The 20,000-nt window shown below is 43.7% G+C and overlaps 2 protein-coding genes across 3 annotated transcripts in view; one reads left to right on the plus strand and one right to left on the minus strand.

The window, feature by feature from the left end:
- The window catches only part of LOC118778773 (Y-box-binding protein 1-like), a 12,336-nt gene extending 5,083 nt beyond the window's left edge, over window positions 1-7,253 (minus strand). For both annotated transcript variants that reach the window (XM_036530482.1, XM_036530481.1), the window contains exons 1-3: window positions 6,982-7,253; window positions 1,798-1,861; window positions 1,395-1,428 (exon numbers count right to left, since the gene is read on the minus strand). In XM_036530482.1, coding sequence (XP_036386375.1) covers window positions 1,395-1,428; window positions 1,798-1,861; window positions 6,982-7,087 — 204 coding nt within the window. In that variant the 5' untranslated portion in view covers window positions 7,088-7,253. The remainder of the gene's footprint in view (window positions 1-1,394; window positions 1,429-1,797; window positions 1,862-6,981) is intronic.
- A 9,175-nt stretch (window positions 7,254-16,428) lies between these two features.
- Window positions 16,429-19,588, plus strand: LOC118779742. Its single transcript, XM_036531970.1, has 2 exons — window positions 16,429-16,498; window positions 18,320-19,588. The coding sequence occupies exon 2, from the start codon at window positions 18,359-18,361 to the stop codon at window positions 19,469-19,471; it is 1,113 nt and encodes a 370-aa protein (XP_036387863.1). The 5' UTR covers window positions 16,429-16,498; window positions 18,320-18,358; the 3' UTR covers window positions 19,472-19,588.
- The last annotated feature ends 412 nt before the right edge of the window (window positions 19,589-20,000 follow it).

Raw genomic sequence — 20,000 nt, forward strand, 5'->3', positions numbered from 1 at the left:
CACACTCACTCACACAGACCCACACAATCAGCACAAACCTGCCCACTGACACAATCAGCACAAACCTGCCCACTGACAATCAGCACAAACCTGCCCACTGACAATCAGCACAAACCTGCCCACTGACACAATCAGCACACAATCAGCACAAACCTGCCCACTGACACAATCAGCACAAACCTGCCCACTGACACAATCAGCACACACCTGCCCACTGACACAATCAGCACACAATCAGCACAAACCTGCCCACTGACACAATCAGCACAAACCTGCCCACTGACACAATCAGCACAAACCTGCCCACTGACACAATCAGCACACAATCAGCACAAACCTGCCCACTGACACAATCAGCACACAATCAGCACAAACCTGCCCACTGACACAATCAGCACAAACCTGCCCACTGACACAATCAGCACACAATCAGCACAAACCTGCCCACTGACACAATCAGCACAAACCTGCCCACTGACACAATCAGCACAAACCTGCCCACTGACACAATCAGCACACAATCAGCACAAACCTGCCCACTGACACAATCAGCACACAATCAGCACAAACCTGCCCACTGACACAATCAGCACAAACCTGCCCACTGACACAATCAGCACACAATCAGCACAAACCTGCCCACTGACACAATCAGCACAAACCTGCCCACTGACACAATCAGCACACAAACACACACTCACTCACACAGACCCACACAATCAGCACAAACCTGCCCACTGACACAATCAGCACAAACCTGCCCACTGACACAATCAGCACACAAACACACACTCACTCACACAGACCCACCCAATCAGCACAAACCTGCCCACTGACACAATCAGCACACAATCAGCACAAACCTGCCCACTGACACAATCAGCACAAACCTGCCCACTGACACAATCAGCACACAAACACACACTCACTCACACAGACCCACCCAATCAGCACAAACCTGCCCACTGACACAATCAGCACACAATCAGCACAAACCTGCCCACTGACACAATCAGCACAAACCTGCCCACTGACACAATCAGCACACAAACACACACTCACTCACACAGACCCACACAATCAGCACAAACCTGCCCACTGACACAATCAGCACAAACCTGCCCACTGACACAATCAGCACACAAACACACACTCACTCACACAGACCCACCCAATCAGCACAAACCTGCCCACTGACACAATCAGCACACAATCAGCACAAACCTGCCCACTGACACAATCAGCACAAACCTGCCCACTGACACAATCAGCACACAAACACACACTCACTCACACAGACCCACCCAATCAACACACAATCAGCTCACGCCAGCTCCTGCACACCCTGTCCCTGAAGCGATAATGCAAAGCAGTGTTTCAGAGCTCTCACTCACCTGGTGGACAAAGACATCCTCTTTTGTGTCATTCCTGCAAAAAAAAAAAAAAAAAAAAAAGAGTAAGACACCAGCTAGATAGGAAGCCAACACAGCACCGAAAGCGGATCAGGACTATGAGCTGCAGCTAGCAGTGTAGAGGCTAACATGTAGTGCCTAAACAACCACAGGGCCTTGAGCACATTGAACACACAGCTGTGTGTGTTTCTCTGTGTGTCTGTGTCTGCACTTGTGTGTGTGTGTGTGTGTGTCTCTGTATCTCTGTGTGTCTGTGTGTCTGTGTAGGCCCACACAGGATTCAGGTGACACAGCTTAATGAACACGTAGCTGAATGTGTGTGAAGGCCCAGAACAGAACCGGAACTTTCTCTGCCGCAGAGACTGTATGAATGGGCTTCCTTTACCTGTTGATGAAACCATAGCCGTTCCTCACATTGAACCACTTCACAGTACCCAGGACCTTTGTGGCTGAAAAGAGGAAAAACATCATTACACTCTGAAACCCCGACCCAACCCACCTGCTCAGATAGCAAATATAGCACTACATCACGGTGACTGTATATGAATTTATGACAAAACAGCACAATGTGTTAATACTTAAGGCACTCATTTCTCATATCACACTGAACTCACCATTTCTCAGTGTTAGTTATAATTAGTGTTATGCTTGTTATTACTGCTATTAGAAGCAATAATGATATCTTAATCAGATCCAATAGTCATTTTGCAAATGAGCTTGCTCATGGTGATTCATAATCAAGAAATAATACAGAGCAACAGCAAATAAAATTGACAACATCACAAGTGATAGATTGAAAAAATGCGAGATTCTTTTCTCCATACTGAGGAATGCTGTGTCTAGTGTGTTCATCTGAGGAAGTCCTTGAACCATGCAGCATATAATCTCGGGCTGTGAACAAACATGTGGGTATACTGTATACCTCAAAGAGCTGTCTTAACAGGTAATGCTGAACATCACAGCAAGTACAATTTTTACATACATTTTATTTACTTATTTGTAATTTTTTAAAAACATATTTATATATTTTTTTCAGCTAATATCTGGTTTATAAAGAGTAACTTCCCAGGGTTCCACTTTAGGGGTCTGTGGTTTCCTTTTAGGTGGTACAGGGCAGACAAGGGGAGAGTCTGGTAACAGGTATTCAACAACTACACTGAGCTGCCCTCTCCCCAGCAGAAACGTGTCATCACCTCTGTGTAATCTGGAGCAGAACATATGAACTTATTTTAACATTAATTTATTTTAAGGGCACAAATGACCAAGGACCACAGATCAAGCCACACTCCACTACACCAGGGGGCAGCGATGCGGTTTCTCCACCTCTTACAAGTATAAATACTACAGAAGGAGGTCCTGTCAAGCTCACCAACAGGCCATGGCCCATTTAATAAAGCAAGTCAAACAAAAAATAAATGTATACAATTTACCAGTCCCAAAATAAAATAAGTATAGCTTTGTATAAATACCATAAGGAATGCACGCTGTGTTGTAACTACAGTTACCATTTAGCTGCACAACTTCTGTTTATCTAAATACAAATTTCAGAAAAATAAATCCAATCATTTTACTTAAAAAAGAAGCCAGTCTTCACACCCTGCTGTTTCCTTTAAAAGACATGGCTGTGATTTGATGAGATTAAAAAAAGAAAAAAAAAAAAAAAAAAAAACATACCAACCACATCCCTGTATACCCTGAATATATAACTCATCTACACCCTAAAGACACCTAGAGGAAAATTCTAACATAGACATAGACTTTCCTTGTGTAGGTAAAACTGCTGGTATGGCCCAGACTGACAGGGATCTCAGGCTGATAAGAGAGGGAAATAAACTTGTTTTTTGAGCAAAAGAGCTCATTTTTAGTTGGTCCCTTACTTCAGGTTTTCTGGTGAGCGTTACAGTATCAATGTTGCTGACAAAGCATCAGTATATGACATGGGCTAATCAAATACACTTACATTTTCTATGTTGCCAACGTGTAATTACAGATGTTATGGTAAGGAGCAAAGCTCCTAACTCAAAGGTAGCCAGATCAATTCCCAGATAGCCCACTGCCTTTGTACCATTAAGGAAGATACCCTAATTGGCTCAGTATATACCCCACAGGGATGTAAAACTATTATATGCAAGTTGCTCTAAGAGTGTCTGGTAAGGGAACATGATAATATCACCACAATTCATCTGCTTGCATGCTTCACTTCCATTTGGTTACTGAGACAGCCAATACTCTTCACAAAAATGACAAAATCCACACATGGAGAAAGACAACGGTTGGGAAAATGTGAACCAATCTGTAACAGCAACGACTTACGGACCCATAAAAAAATGCACTCACATGTGTTAACGGTGCTGAGTTCATTCTTTCCCAGAAATCAATCATCACCAGGAAGAACTGCAAACTGATAACTGCAAACTGCAAAGGCATCAGTGACTGACGCTCCCTTTGCTTTCCTCCACAGCACCGGTAATAAGGGACAAACCCAACACGAGTTAAATAATGATTTTACACTTGGGGGGGAAAATTGCTCCGTACACTGAGTGCATCGTGGTGCTGTATAAAAATTCTTCTCATTCAGATATGTTCCATGCTCCAATTTATCGAGTGGCATTTCTCAATTAAGAAAGGAAAACTGCTCAAAACAGAAATGTTCACTTAATCTTTTAATTTTAAATTGCGCTGTTAAGAATAGTCCGTTTTGAAGAATCAGATCGGCCTGTGCTGTAGCGATTCCTGTAATCACAGTGCGCTGTGAGGGCATTAGACCAGTGTTTTTCTTTGCCTCGCCCTGAGGACAACGTACATGCTGTCTTCAGTCCATCTCAGCTCCCTGCTAAAGAGGTTTGATTGAGCTGTTAATGGAATACTAGCATAAGTGACACTGACATTTTGACACCTGCTATACATACTTTAGGACAGGAATATCCTATTAGAAAGGTGTTTGAATTAATGCAAATAAGTGTGTTTACTCAACATATTTTAACATATGTCCTTTGAGCAAATTTAATGCATATCTTTCCAACTTACAATAACTGGTGGTCCAGTTAATTCTTCAGGGTAATTCATTTTGGGTGTAAACAATTACACCCAAGATGAATATTTCTCTGGATTGGCAAATAATGGGCTCAAATGAATGGAAATAACTCTCATTTAAGAAGCACATTTACTTCTGTTAGATCAAACACTTCAAACAGCTCATAAGAGCAGCAAAATACCAGGAGTATACTCATGAAGATTTGACAAATCAAGATCTATATTCAATCAACTCCCTATGACTTCACCACAACAAAAGCATTAATATATAACAACATTAATAAATGAGAAAAACACAAACGCTACTGCCAGGGAATGCTGTACCCTGACTTTGCAAGAACGTACAAGGACTTGAAAAAGTATCTGGGCAGCTTTGCTACTATATTTAACCTGCGACTGTTGCGCTTTTTATAGATTCTGATGCAAAACCCTGGTTGTGCCTTACAAAACCAACTGGTCCGACAGAGACAGCGCCCAGCTATATTCCACAGACACCGGTGGGCACTGCTGCCCGGTTTCAAATTAGCTGGAAGCCTGATCGTATCACATTACCGGCATGTGGCCGAGGGTTATAACGGGTTATAACGCCTGGTAAAAATCCATCCACATGGTCCTGCAAGCTGAGTTTGCTCCTTCTCTCTAACATTTTTGGCTTTCACATTCGCATGGCAGTAGGTTACCCAGTTACAGGTATTTCATTCACTACTAGCATTAACAGGAATAGCTAAAATCGGAGTAAAATGGTGCCTATTTTAATGTCGCACACGGTTCACCGTTCAAACGTGCAACACACAACTAGCGTGCAGGGAAGTGTCAAACTAGCATAGAAGGGTTCTAGGTTCCAAGAACGGTTCTAAGTTCTAAGAAAGGTTCTAAATTAGTCTGCCAGCTAGACTAACGTAGCCATCTTGCGACTGGACGGTGATTCAAACTGGCTAACCGGATCATTCACAATATTCGCTAGCAAAATACCAAACTGGCAAAATATCCAGACAGCGCTCGGCAACGCAACTTGGGACAACTCGGTCCGTTAAGCGAGATGCCCATGTGTCTAATAAACGGGGAAGCTGTAATTGCAAACAAATAAAGCTAGCCACGTATCCAACCTAAAGACCTCGGTTATAACAACAAGCTGTCTATCCAATTACAGCTAAAACAGCTCCCAGGAAGAAAGAAATTATATTCTTATTTATCATCGGAGGCTGGCAGACAAACAGGATCCCCAAGACAAAAGGAGGTAGCTTTAGCGCGCTAGCTGTACCCCTATCCAAACACCGCGGCGGACATTTTGGGTTAGTTACCCAGCATGGTCTCTTCATATGATCGCTATTTCAGATGGAAATAATTTAGCTAAAAAATCTCTACACCGCTCCTCCAAGAGAGACGATCTTGAAAGCACCGCGCGTAATTTAATTTATTGGAAGATATTACAGTCCAATCAAAACCGTTGCCAAATTGTTTTCTCTGGGTAACTAACTAATAAATAGTTATAACAATAATATAAATTATTATTAATTATTATAATAAATATGCTTTCGCTAACTGGCTAGCTACCATTGGCTGGCTTATTCGAACAATAGGGGCTGGAAATACTGCTAACGCTAGCTACCAATTAACCCTCATTTAATTCTAGCTAATTGACATCGTGTAAACCTTGCTTCTTAACTTAGCTTCGACAACGTAACTGGTAAACTTGGACAAAACCCTACGGGTTACCTAGCAGTTTTTTTTTTCAGATGTGTAATCACATATACTACCAGAGGTGTAATCCTACATGCTGTCATGTTCAAATCCACGCTGAGAAATTCAATGCAACTTTTAGGTGGTTGGCAACGTGCCTACCGGGGTTGGAAAGTAGCTTGCTATATTATTGCAGAAACGCCAGATTTAGGACAAAAAGGTAGAAAACCCTAAAAAAAACCTAAATGCAAACCCTCTCACTGATCGTGAACTCTCTTCTGGCTCGGCCCGGCCCCACCATCCCGTCTAACGTTTGACTAACAGAGCACACACTAAGCTAACGTTATCACAGAGTTAAAATGACTTTATAAACTGCAACATTTAAATGTGAGCTGGACGGTGAATTGGTCAGCTGACTGATCAACTCAAAAACCCCTCGTCAAGTGCAAGTTCTTCGGTCAGGATAATCCGATCTGGACCCCCGGCGATAAAGGTAGCTAAGATGGTCAGGACAGTGAGCAATGCAAGCAGCCTAACTAGCTAGCGGGCTAACGGAACTGTAAGCGTGGTGTAACGTTAGCTGGCTAATGTTAGCCAGCTAGCTGGCTAGCTGTCTGATCACCACAGCGACAGACTGGGGAACCCGCTAGCATGTTAGCTAACCGGCTCGCACCATTTCCATTGTATTCCCTTTCACACAGAGACTCAACAGATCGCGTTTTGGGATTAGGACTGCTTGCTGGGTCAACTGAATTGAAGAAACGTCGCGTCTGTCGCCGATACGAATACCGATGTATCGATAGTTCTGTAAATAACGTGAATCCCCGGTGGCCAAAACCGCATCCGGGATACATACCGATGACCTTCTTATCCCCCGCAGTAGTTGCTGTCGCCGGGCTAGACGGCCTCTCCGCGTCGGCTGGCTGTGACGGCTGCTGCTGTGTCTCGGCCTCGCTGCTCATGGTGGTTTCTGGTGACCTGAACTTGTGCCGGCGGCGACTCTCTAGTGTGTTTTCCCGGTGCTAGATGGTAACCTGGGCCGGCGGTGGTAGGGGCTGCTGCCTTCGGGGTCTCTGCTTTCTTTTCTCCGCTCCCGTTGCCGATCGAACTGGGAGGGATGAGCTCCGATTCCCGACAATATCGTACGAAGCGTGTCCCCTATTCTCTCCTTCGATTGGATAAAATTTATGCTCATCATCATATACGTCCTTTCTATTGGTTAAAACTCCTGTCCGTCGTCGCATATGCCCTATCTATTGGCTAAAGTGAATCTAGGCGCTACAGACAGACGGTTGTTTTGTTTCCGATTGGTTCATTTTATGGATAGTGGTGACGAAGTGCACCTCCTATCAGGACCTCGACGACCATATCTAGACGTTCACGGCCATCGATTCGATGCAGGCAAAGCGTGCATCTAATGTCTAAAACATATCAGAATTAAATAAACAAATACATCGAAGTGTTATTAAACGTAGAAATAATTCATTAAGTAGCAATTAATGTATGAATACAAAACAAAACAACGACAAACAATTCAGATAAGTAAACACAAAAGGACTGGTCATAAAGTGCTATTGTGAAAGAGAATTATTCATAAAACCATGATACCATGGTTTAATGATTTATTTAATACTGTGCAGCAGCAGCACTCTGTCAATCAAAACTAGTAGGTAGGTAAGTAAATTGTTGGAGCAACACTGTAAGTTAGCCCGCTAACAAACAATTACATTTTTTTCAGTTTCAGACTTTTTCAAATAAAAATAATTTTGAGATACAACTGAGGATTGGAACAGGAAGAAGTAGCCCAGCACAGGAACATTCTCAAACATTCTCAAAATGAACAATAAAAAAGAGCAAACCTGGGGGGAATTCCATGAAGAAGGATTAATGATCCAGAGGTCATACCCTGTACACCTTCCAAAGCACATTCAACATCCTAGGAATCCCTACAGGCAACGGACATCTCCACAGGCTAGGGACATTACTGCGGTATGTACACATTAACATTACTAATATTTCCCAGACTGACAATAAAACTGAGAGAAGCATCTGCTAGAAAACCAAGAAATTTAGAAACACACAATGTCCTCGATGCAGACTTCCCTTGGATTAATTCATTCAACTGATATTTAGCATAAATATATTTCTCAACACTCTGTGGGATGCCAAAACCCTCCAACAGCATACAGTGACCTTATTATCACATCCATAGTGGTTGTCCTTGCAATATCCATTACCCACAATGCATGGCAACAGGCTACAGCAGGCATACGTATCTGAAAAGGAGGAAATATGTGTCAAGACAGGACACACCAATGGTGACAGCTATCATTAGCAATACCAGAGGACTTGCAGTGATGTACTGCAGCAAGAAGATGGACATGAAAAAGAAACAGAAGAATATAACCACCTGAGGGCCGCTTCATGAAGCTCATGTAACAAATTCTGTCTCACGTCATGCCGGCTTCCTAAAGTGATAATCCTAATCGGTCTTATTCCATTTCACCACACCTGTTTAAGATTAATATGATCCAGCTAACTCAGGCTCATCTTCCTAATCGAGCTAAGTGCAAGTCCATGTGAAAACATTAAAGGCATAGTCGATGGCTCGATGCCGAACACTAGTTAGTGAAAAGGGAAAGCAATGAAGGGAAGACTTCTTAGCCTTCTTAGACTTCTTATTTAAACATGTAAATATGGATGCAGGAACACAAACGCAGTAGTAAAAAGCAGTCAAAATGATCTGTAACAGGTGCCTGGCAGAGCATGGGAGACTGTCAAAACATGAAAAATGTTGAGTGTCATGGCTGATAATCACTAAGAATTTTGGTAAGTATTGTAACAGTACTACAATTTCAGGAATATCAATTTAGTAAACACTTCACACTCCATCACAATGTAATATGTGGAAGTCACAGACATGTAGTAGACAGTGCAACCAGACAAATCTTTTCAGACGTATTTCTTGTACCTTTAGACCAATGCATTGCCTGCCGATGACAAAACTGTGTCAATATTATTATGACTTAAAGCAACCTGACCTACGATATAAAAGAAGATACACATGAGATTTGCAACATTGTAGACAATGAGGCAAATTTTCGCATCCCCCTCTACTGATTTCAAATACAGAAGCTACATGTATTGCGTGATATATTTTCAAATATGTCAAGTATAATGCACAATGCTCTATGTGCTTATTTCATCAGTGGGGTATTAAACTATCCAGATCTGCTGCGTAACAATTTTTATTCAAGTTTAATCTTTTTTTCACAAAAGATAGTTGTCCTGTATCCCCTCAAATCCTCAGTGTTATTGGAGTCCATATCAAGGCCAGTTTTTCAGAATAACTAATTTGATTTTGAAGAAGGTGAGGATTTATCCAGAATGTCATGCTTAACTGCTGTCCACTGTTCAACAGGTTCATGTTTTCATTTGTATTGCCATAGTTACATGACACTTTGTGTCCCAAGTTCACTTAAGGAAATAATAAAACCAAGACTTTTTCAATCATGTTTGTCTGCTAACTCTGTAAACCAGGCTTCTGGATCAAGATCTCTATTCATATTAGCACCAGCCATTTGCTGCCTCATAGAGATATTACAGCATTTAATAGCATTTACCGCAAACTGCTTTTGGGGTCGTTTGTAAGCTTTGTACCGAATTAGTAGTGTTTTAAAAGAAGTGTTTTAAAATTACTGACTTAAGTCTTTAACTCAGCTGTGACCTCCTTATCCGTAACACTAAAATGGATTTTTTAAATTCTGTTTTGCTTCATTTTTCTTGTTGGAAAACACTTTGAGCAGAGATTTTGAAAAGCACTTGGTTTATTGTTACTATTGATGTATTCACTGAGAGAGCAAGAAGAGCATCACCCTGAGTCTCACTGTGGGCTGACAGTCCCACCCCACACAGAGAAATCAGGGCACAGCAGGCTTTTTCCAGCCCAGACTTCCCATCCCATGGAAATTTGAAGACTCAGCACTTATGTTTGGTTGATTTCTAAATTTCTGAACACCCCTAGCATGAAAAGCTGTTGCGCTTAATTACCAGGCATAGAAAAGTATCCCATTCAGGCAAGGTGATGTGACTTGTTTCTTTAAGTATTAATATTAATGCAACGATGAAAAAAAAATGTTGGGATGTGCTTTTACTCCGTGAGAGGACAGTCCTGGCTCAGCTTGATCCCCCCCCCAAAATAAAGGAGGCATTCACAGGCCCACAGACTTCCCCAGCCCCCCCTCCACCTTTGTCATGCTAATACCCAGCAGGACTGTTTGTGAGCCGGGTCTGTTGGATGAAGGGCCTGTGTTAATGGCTGGGCCTTGTTGCACCACACAAAGGCCCCCAGAGGCCTCCTACCTAGCCCTGAACACTTTCTCCTTTGTCTCGCACTTATAGCTCAACTGGAAAAGATGCCATTGTGGCGCAACAGAGGAGGGGCCGGGTGACTGGGTTCGAGTCAGTGGTTGACTCAAGTTCAGCTGTGAAAGCACCGGGGCGAGACGTTTGTGAAAGAGACCAGAGGGTCGAGCTCAGAGTGGGGACACCTCGGGGTCACAGTGGGGTTCTGAGAAGTCCTGGTGCACACTGCCTGTTTGAAGTGATCCTGAGTGCCTGAGTGCAAGGAGGTCTGGAAAGAGAACAGGGTTTAACCCCTTTTTTTAAAAAAGGCGTTGGTCTCAATGTCTCTGCACAAGCATGTGTGAATCACGGCTTCACAATGGGGTAGGTGGAGACACGTTTTCTCAAAGGACAAACAAACAAGTATGCCATAAACAGCATGATAACTCTGCTGCCAGCAAAGGCCAGTTTATATCAAGCCTAGGACCTGTCTTGTCAATGTGTATGGGTAGTTAGGAGTGAATGGGAATACTGGGAAATTAGGAGATATGTTGTGACCAATTAATTTAAACATAAATTGATAAAATGTGCATTCATGTGGTCTGCTATCCAGCATCCTTGCAATTACTGAACAACATATCCAACTGCTAGTGAAGCTGCACTATAAAATGCTTAGTTGGCAAATGATATATCAATGATATGTCATATCATATCATATCATATGTCTATCTATAGACAAAGTATTTGCTGTAGTTTTAATTTTAAACTCATTTAAATTTTTAGTGCAAATAGAGTATGTATACACACACACACACATAAGCGCACACTCACACAAAAGCACACACGCAGACACACACACACACACACACACACACACACAGATAGGTGATCCCTGCTTTTCTGACACTGCAAATTCCCTGAAATCCCATTGCTAGCCTCATCATCTGGAAGATAATCAGATTTTTTTTCTCATACATGAGAAAGATGTTACGAATAAGAGGTATGTTCCTGAGCACAGACTGGAAATCAAATTTTAGCAAAGAAGGGCAGATACATTTTTATTTGATATTTTATTTGTTTAACCTTCATTTTACCAGGGATGGTCAATTGAGAATAAGTTCTCTTTCATGGTGATGACTTTAGGGAGGGGAATTGTTTGGAGGGAGGGAATTATTTAGTCAATTAATCCAAATATATTGCATAATTCTGTATAAATACCTGTCCATTTAAATATACTTAAAATGCTGCATTTACATATGCTACATATTGTACATGTGCATATTCAGTGTTGCATCATGTACTGCATTACAGTTTTGGAATATGAGGACGTGGGGAACAGTAAGATGCAGCTGGCAGTGTGCAGGACGGTGCTTATTCACTGGGAGACCAGGTTAGCACAAAAACTCAGGAGAAATAAACATTCATCTCTCTTCCTCCTGAGGATCTCAGAAGAAAAGAAGAAAGAAAACAGACACGACTGAAACATTTTTGAAACAAAAATCCGTAACAGAAGCCAAACGACACAATTAATCACAGATGCATCGGATTTAGCCACTTGACAGATGCTTTCATCAAGAGTGTGTTAGAATGTAAGATGCGTTTGATCACGTAGGGCCCACTGACAGTGCAAATCCACAAAACATCAGTAACATCTGTAGCAATCTAGAACAAAGGTGACAGTGTGTAACAGTGCTATAATGATCATACTGCTTCATTAAAGAGATTTATACAGTCCTGTATTATCAAGAAAATCTTATTTGCCTAAGATCAAAAGTGTTGCAAAGTGTAAAAGACTGCTACACTGTGTGGTATACAGAAAAGCCTTATAAAAGGTGATATAAGACACTACAGGATCAATCTATTAATGCTATCAAAGGGGAGAGTTAGAGTTAGGTTAGCCAATATGTAATGTGAAGAGGCAGATCTTCAGTCTGTGCCAGAGGAGAGACAGTAACTTTGCTGCTTTGGCGGTTGCATGGAGCTCATTTCACTACAGCTGAAAGGTGCGACTGGGATCTGCAAACGCTCAGGGCAGCCTCGCCCAGGTGCCCTGACGTCTGCCCTGCGAATGGTCTACTGACCGCCTACAGAGAGGAAGGACACATTCGCCTCACTGCCTGCTATTCCAGCAAAACCATTTTGTAACTAAAGAGACCTCTGGCCGGGGTTAGGGGATGAGCAGGGATGAGACGTTGTATAAAATTTTTTTGGAGGTCATAGACCATCCAAGCAGCAGCATCCTGGGTCAGTTACAGACACCTGATCATACAGACAGGGTGAGGAGAGAATTTCAGTAGTCCAGACAGAAGAGGACCACAGCCTGTTGTGGGAGCTAAGTAAGTGGTGTAGGTAAAGATTGTTCAGGGGTAGTGAAGGAGATATTGCCTGATCTGCCTTATCAACGCTATTTCTCCATGAAGGTCAGTTTGTTGCCCAGCGACACTCCCATGTATGCTGAATGAAACTGTCAGTTTTCCTCCAATCCTGCCGAAGTGCAACAAATTATCAACGAAACCTGGAGTATCGTGACTTGTGTCCACAAGAGGGCGCTCTTGTCATAAATGAGACAGAGCCGATACACGGCTCTGACATGAGATTCTGAACTTCATGTGCTTCGTTTTACATTTTACATTTTCATTTTACATTTTCATTTTACATCGTTGTTAGATGGTTCTGTACTGTCAAAGCAAATTCAGGTGCTAACCTCCCTTGTAAGAGAAACACAAACTCTGACTACCTCCACAATATGTGTCTTATTTACAATAAAAAAAAAAAAAAAAAAATGCTTTTTGACCACTAGGGGGTATTAGAGGCACTGTTTGCTGCAGAGTCATAGAGATTAGGATTCTGACCGAATTCTGTGGTTTTTATGTTACGCTCACTTTATACATATATATATTTTGTGATGAGATATATACACATGTAACAAATCATTTTTCTTAATAACCAACAAAAAAGGAACCAGCCTGATCACACAGTCAGCTGAAAAAATTAGCCTCCTGCTTTCCAGCCACACACCTGTATTTAATAAGCCTTTAATTAGTAGGTATGGCTTGTTAACCACTGGTTGGTTGGCTACAATTAAATTTAACAATGACCATTACAATAAGCATTCAAACAATTAACCTGTTTAGAATGAATAAGATCAGTCTATGGCAAATATTGTACATTTGAAGTCTCATTATGCATTTATCAATACAACACTTGACTAACACCGCATTAACACTGCGGCCATTTTGGGGACAGGCGAAGGCTCCTCGTTCTCCAGGGATGATTGTTATAACTGACAAGGAGCCAGATGAACCCTCAGAGCACTCTCCTCTGATTCTAACACTCTCTCCTAGAAAGCCATGTTGAGAAGGTTCACACATGGCCACTTTCAGACTGTACCACCCCATCCACACCAAAAGTAAAGCATAATCATTACAGGCATTTAGCAGACACTCTTATTCAGACCAACTTACACAGGTTATATTTTTTACATGGTATCCATTTATACAGCCGGATATTTACTGAGGAAATTCTGGGTTAAGTACCTCGCTCAACACTACAGCAGCAGTGCCCCAGCAGGGACTTGAACCAGCAACCTTTCATTCTTTCATTTACAAGCCCTGCTCCTTATTACTTTGCTACACTGCTGCCCCAATCAATATCTTGTTTCACTTGTTTCAGTTTGTGCTGTATTGCTGTGCATTGAGATAACCTTGTATGATGCATAGCGATATGCAGATTAAGGTGCAGTATGAGGACGTGTAGGTCTGTAGGGCAAAAGGGGCAGGCGCTGGAGGAGGATTGTAGCCTGACCTGTTAGGATGAATCCAGGCCGATTTTCCGGTATGGTATGAAGCGGTATTTGGGGGGAGCTGAATGAGGACAAGTACTTCCTTCATACTGTGACCCCGTATATGGCTTTCGCTTGTGTTGTAGTCTGCCTTAATTGTCATTCGCTTTGGATAAAAGAGTCTGCCAAACAAGAAAATGTAAAATGTAATGTAAATGTTAAATATAACTTCATAATAACAAAATTGCTATCACATTTACAGAGAGGAAACTGGCATCTTCAGGCCCTGCATTGTATCTCCAAACCGCTGCCACTTTCTCGTTTTCCTTTTTGTCGTCTTTTTGAGTCGTGGCCAGATGTAATGAATACATGAAGTAATGTTCACACCAGCTGTGCGTCATCAGGGTTAACCCTGATTAAAACCCAGATCTGGACACCAATTCGCGTCTGTGAGACGTCTGTGGGGATGGCACAGCGGCTGCTGGAACTCACTGTCGTCCTGCAGGTTTGCCTCCTGAATTTACCAAACAGTCTTGTAGCCTCAAGGCCCTGGCAGCCAGCTGCTCACTGAGGTTCTTCCAGGAAAGAAAGAAAAGATGTTCAGGTGTTTTCCTAGAAACACCAAACTGGCATGGAGCATTGAGAAAGGTTTTGCTCATAACCCATCACCTTCTGATGTACCGCTGGTGTCATGTGGCTTGAAGGGTAGTCATTTGTTGCCCTTGAAGTAAGTGGCATTGTTTTCATGCTAAACTTTGGTTTCACTATGTGTAAATACACCATTCATAATCATGAGACCACAATGTGCTGTCAGCTCATTGGTTTTGGTGACCGGCCAACACCCCAAAAAACTGAGCACTCCATAAGTAATCCACAGTGTTGGCCAGTGCAATCCTTCTCTCTTCATATCCAACACCAAATGTCAAGCACTGTAAACTAGTTCATTAGTATTCAATTACAAATTTACTGCAGGTCGCCTGAAGTATCCTGCCCAACCCACCTAATGACCTAATGTGGAATTTGCAACCTATAATACTTCCTACCCCAAGTGCAGCTGACACAGAATCCATTTGCTGACCCCATCGCTCTGAGAGAGAGGGCTAGAGTTCTGAATTCGCAAAACTAGTTCTCCTCGTGGGTCCAGGCACTCAACAGAAATTCAGGGAAGGCAATTTAATATGTGCACCTATTTACATCATCCCTTTGTACCTAGTACGAGCTGCCACACCCCCCCATCACCCCCCCCACCCCCGGGACGGTCTCCTCACGGGGGGCTGTCTCTCGTGAGGTCTCCGGCAGATTAGACTGAACACTGGCTGCAGGTGTGTAAACAAGCCCATTTATTCAATGTGTAACCTGACACACATCTTTGCTTTATTATTTATAACAAAGAAGGTGAGGGGAATTATCTGAAGGCCTAGGCGTATAACCTGACACCCACCGCAGGCCTGGAAGCCTTTCACAGAAATTCATACATTTTAGCAAACAGTGTGAACATGCTGTTTGTACTTGATCTCCACCCTGTTCATTTAACAGGTTAATAGATAGTTCAAATGAAAATACTCAGTGTCACAGACCACAGGCACAAATGAGACATGGTAACTGAACATTACATTATTTACATTATTGTTATTTAGCAGGTGCTCTTACTGAGGCAACTGTGGGTTAGATACCTTACCCAAGGGTACAGCAGCAGTGCCCCAGTGGGGAATCAAACCAGCAACCTTTTGGTTATAAGTCTTATTCCTTATGACTACTCTACACTGCCACCTATCTTAAAATGGTTTGAATCTCCAAACATTATTGGGTTGTTGATATGCTTCCAAGTTCGAGGTGTTTGTGTTTCATGTACCACAATACAGTACAGGACAATAAATTATTAACATGGTGTTGTTAGAGAATGTGCAACTTGATGGGAGCTTTCATTTTTACACCCAAATTTGAAGATTTTTTTATGTTATCATGCAAATTTACTCAAAAGGGGAGTGAATTGTCCGACAGCGGGGTCACTCCTTGACCCAGGGAGCTACAACACGGCCCCTTCCTGTCTGACGTGTCAAACTGCATTTCCCAAGATAGCAGCGGGGGCGTTGTCACACACACACTTCCTGCGAGTTCTCTGCTGCCACTATTAAAGCAAGCGGCTTTCAGCTGGGGAGACAGATCCTCCCGCCTGCTACCTGAGCCGCACCCATCTACCTGCTGCTGGTCTACTGCAGAGACAGCACCAACTCACCTGGCGCCACAGGTAAAGCACAACGGGGGGGTCACTGATGGAGGGGCAAGAGGCGCAGTGCTTTGAACGATTTAAATAAGAAGAATTCCGTGTGCTCTGGAGAATGATCGCATCAGCTTTGAATTGCTTTTGAATTGTATGTTTTACCTCCAGTTCCATCTGAGTCATCTTGCCCATCCCCACAAACGGCAGGCTGATGCTTCCTCACTTGTGGCTTCATTTGTAAGGCAAATGGGATCCTGTAATGATTTAAGAACTGCATGACCTGTAATCTGTAGTTGGATATTTACTCAAGCTGGTTTCAGTTGTGTTAGGGTGAATTGCATCTCATTCTCTTCTGATCCCTATTGTAATCTTATCAGCTGAAGGTAAAACTACTTTAAATTTCAGTATGTGCAATTGATACTGGGAAGTTAAGGTGGCATACTGAGAAAAAGGTGTTCACAATTGTAATGTTTACAAAAGAGGTAATGTTCACAATTTCCCTTTTGATATGGCAAAACAAGAAGTCTCGTAGAGAGACACAGCAGAAGAGCTCTCAAAATGAAAACAGAAAAAAATGTTAACCAGAGAACTCACCTATTTTTACAAAGACAATTCATTGTACAGGGAGTAGACAAAATAATAGAGATACAAAGGGAAAAGGGACTTTTGAGGTAACTAAATCACAACTACAAAGGGGTCTGCCCATGTGTTTCATATTAATATATTAATGTCAGTATTAAATAGCAATACATTCCTTCTGTAAAAGATGATTTAAAATGAACATTAATATGCTGGTTGCTAAAGCAGCATGAGAGATCTAACAGATATTGGAAAGGTAAAATATTTAGTGCTGAATTAGGGAGGTGTGTCAGTCATGAAAACCGCAAAATGATTTACTGTGTCAAAGGGAGCACTTTCGAAATTTACCATGGCATACGCCCAACAACAGATAACCCGGTGTAAGGAACAAAAGACCTGAACCTCTGAGAACTGGAAGAAGTTAACATGTATGAAGCCGAGAACTACGGAAGCCAAGAACAGCTGTGCTTGCAATCATTTTTTTTAATGCTGTTATTGCGAGATCACAAGTTTACTATTTCGTTATCTCGAGATGACAAAGCTCGTTTTCTCGTGATAACGAGTTAATAATTATCACAAGAAAACAAAAGGTCGTCTCCTTGTATTACTTATAATGTTTATCAGAGATCAGGAGTGCCATGCCAGCATCTTGACAACTGTAGCAACTGATTTAAGCTGAAAATGTCAGGAGTGCCCATTACTGATCAATGCATCAGACTGTACTTCAGTCAAACACAGGCAGAAATTACATTGTGTCTTTCTGTTAGAGATAACATTTAGATCTTCCCCAACAGTCATGACAGCGATCTTGAAGGCTGAAATCAAGTGTGATCAAATGCAGCGTTTCCCAAACTTCTCCTGGAGGATCTCTTGTCCTGTATGTTTTAGATCTCTCCCTGCTCCGACACAGCTGATTTAAATGATCAACTCGTTATGAACTCCTGAAGCTGCTTAATAACAAACCAGGGCTACAACAAAAAATGGTGGGGACATGTCCCCAGCATCCCCACTGTAAATGATGCCTATGTACCCAAACTATCTATATTAAAGTATTTCATGAAAAAAAATAGATAAAATACTTTTTTTCTGTTATATCAAATTTATTGTTCTCATTTAATCAAGGGTATGGAGAAACGGGTCGGTTATTCCCTGTTCCCTATTTCCAGCAGTATTCTCTCACCACAGGTCCGCTGCTGGGTGTGGGGCAGCTGTAGGAGTTAGCAGGAGGGTGACGTGGGTGTGACTCTGACTGCTGTCTCTCACACGCAGCTAAACCACAGAGGGGCCTGAATGGAGGCATGAGCTGACATGGAGCACGCGGTCACCGGGACAACACCCTTCGGCAACGGCAGCGGCTATGCCATGATGATGGTGCTGCGCTGGCGGGAGGAGGAGGCGGGGACCGTCGCCGACGACAACACGCCGGACCTCCTGTTCCTGCTGCTGCTGAAGGTGGCGCTGAACGCCCTGATCCTCTCCACCTGCTCCTTCCGCCTCGGCTGCAGTGTCATGGGAGCCTGCGCCGGCTCAGTGGTGCTGGCCGACGCGTTGCTGCTGCTCGGGGAGGCCCACGTCTGGGCCTTCAGCCAGCGCCTGGACTCCTCCATCTCCACCTGCTTCATCCTGGCCCACGCCTCCTCTGTCTACTCCAGCCTGCCCCTGCCGGCGATGCTGCTGGGGGCGCTGGACTGCGTGGTGCACCCGCCGCGGCCGGGTTCCAGGCCCGCGTCCCCCGCCAGGGCCGTCTGCAGCTGCCTGCAGGTGCTCCTCATCTGGGTGCTGGCCTGCGGTTTCTCCTACAGTGGCACCTGCACGGAGCTCATTGAGGTCAGGTACAGCGGCGTCCACACGGCCGTGCTCTGCCCGGTCCGCGAAAGCGCCGTCATCACTTACTCCTGCGTGGCCCTGACGCTGGCCATTTCCGGAACTCTCCTCTTCTTCTGGAGGGAGGTGTCCCTTTGCCTGCGGGATGCTTTCACCATGTGGAGGAGCCCTGAGCCGGCCTTGCTCCAAAGCGACCTACCCTTCACCTACAGGAAGGACCACCAAGGCGAGGAGAAAGGCGCGGATGCAGCTCATTGGTCCCCGCAGCAGTGGGAGGAGCCAGGGCCGCAGCCTCGCTCGTCCGCGCTGCTCAGCCTGGCGCTCGGCTTCTCTCTCAGCTGGGCACCCTTCCTGCAGCTCAGCACTGTCTGCTGGCTGCTGGGCTTCAGCGTTCCCTCCTACATGACCGTCAACCTGCTCTGGCTCCTGTGTGTCGACAGCCTCCTGACGGGGGCGCTGTGCTGGGCCCGGAGCGAGCAGCCGGGGCTCTGTGCGGACCTCCTGGATGACACCTACTCCTGGAGCCTCCAGGGGCACCCACCCCGGGACATCTACACCCTCACAGGCCGGGACCAGGAGCGGCTGCTGCAGGTGTGAGTCCCGCCCGGGCACAGGGCCTCTCTCCCCGACATCAGGACTGGAGAGACAGCCTGCCCCCATAGCAGTAGAGGCCTGAGTGACTGGCAGTAAATAGCACTGAGTGACTAGCGGATGTGTAACTGATGCTTACTTACTCGGGTTTTTGAATCCAGTTTGTCATTTTGAAGGGATGGCAAACAGGAGCCTTACCTGGAACACTTGTTGCTGTAACATGTGTCATGCTATGTTATGTGGTGTTATCCACAGACTGCAGAAATCAAATCTCTGCAAATCTCTGAGTAGAGACCATAAGATCAAATCTCTAGGGCACAGCCCATAAGATCACATCTCAAGCTGGATCACATGTGTAACCTTCATCAGCTTAACACTCACCTAAGACATGAGGTCGCTGTAACGACAAGAGAAGGAAATAAATCCACTACAAAAGAAATTACATTAAGCCAGCCGTGAACATTTTTTTTAAGGCAGGGTGTGTAGAAACCAGTCATCCAGTTTGAACTAGAATATAACAAGTTTCTCTGACTAA

Source organism: Megalops cyprinoides, chromosome 6 (assembly GCF_013368585.1).
Source record: "Megalops cyprinoides isolate fMegCyp1 chromosome 6, fMegCyp1.pri, whole genome shotgun sequence".
Lineage (NCBI taxonomy): Eukaryota > Metazoa > Chordata > Actinopteri > Elopiformes > Megalopidae > Megalops > Megalops cyprinoides.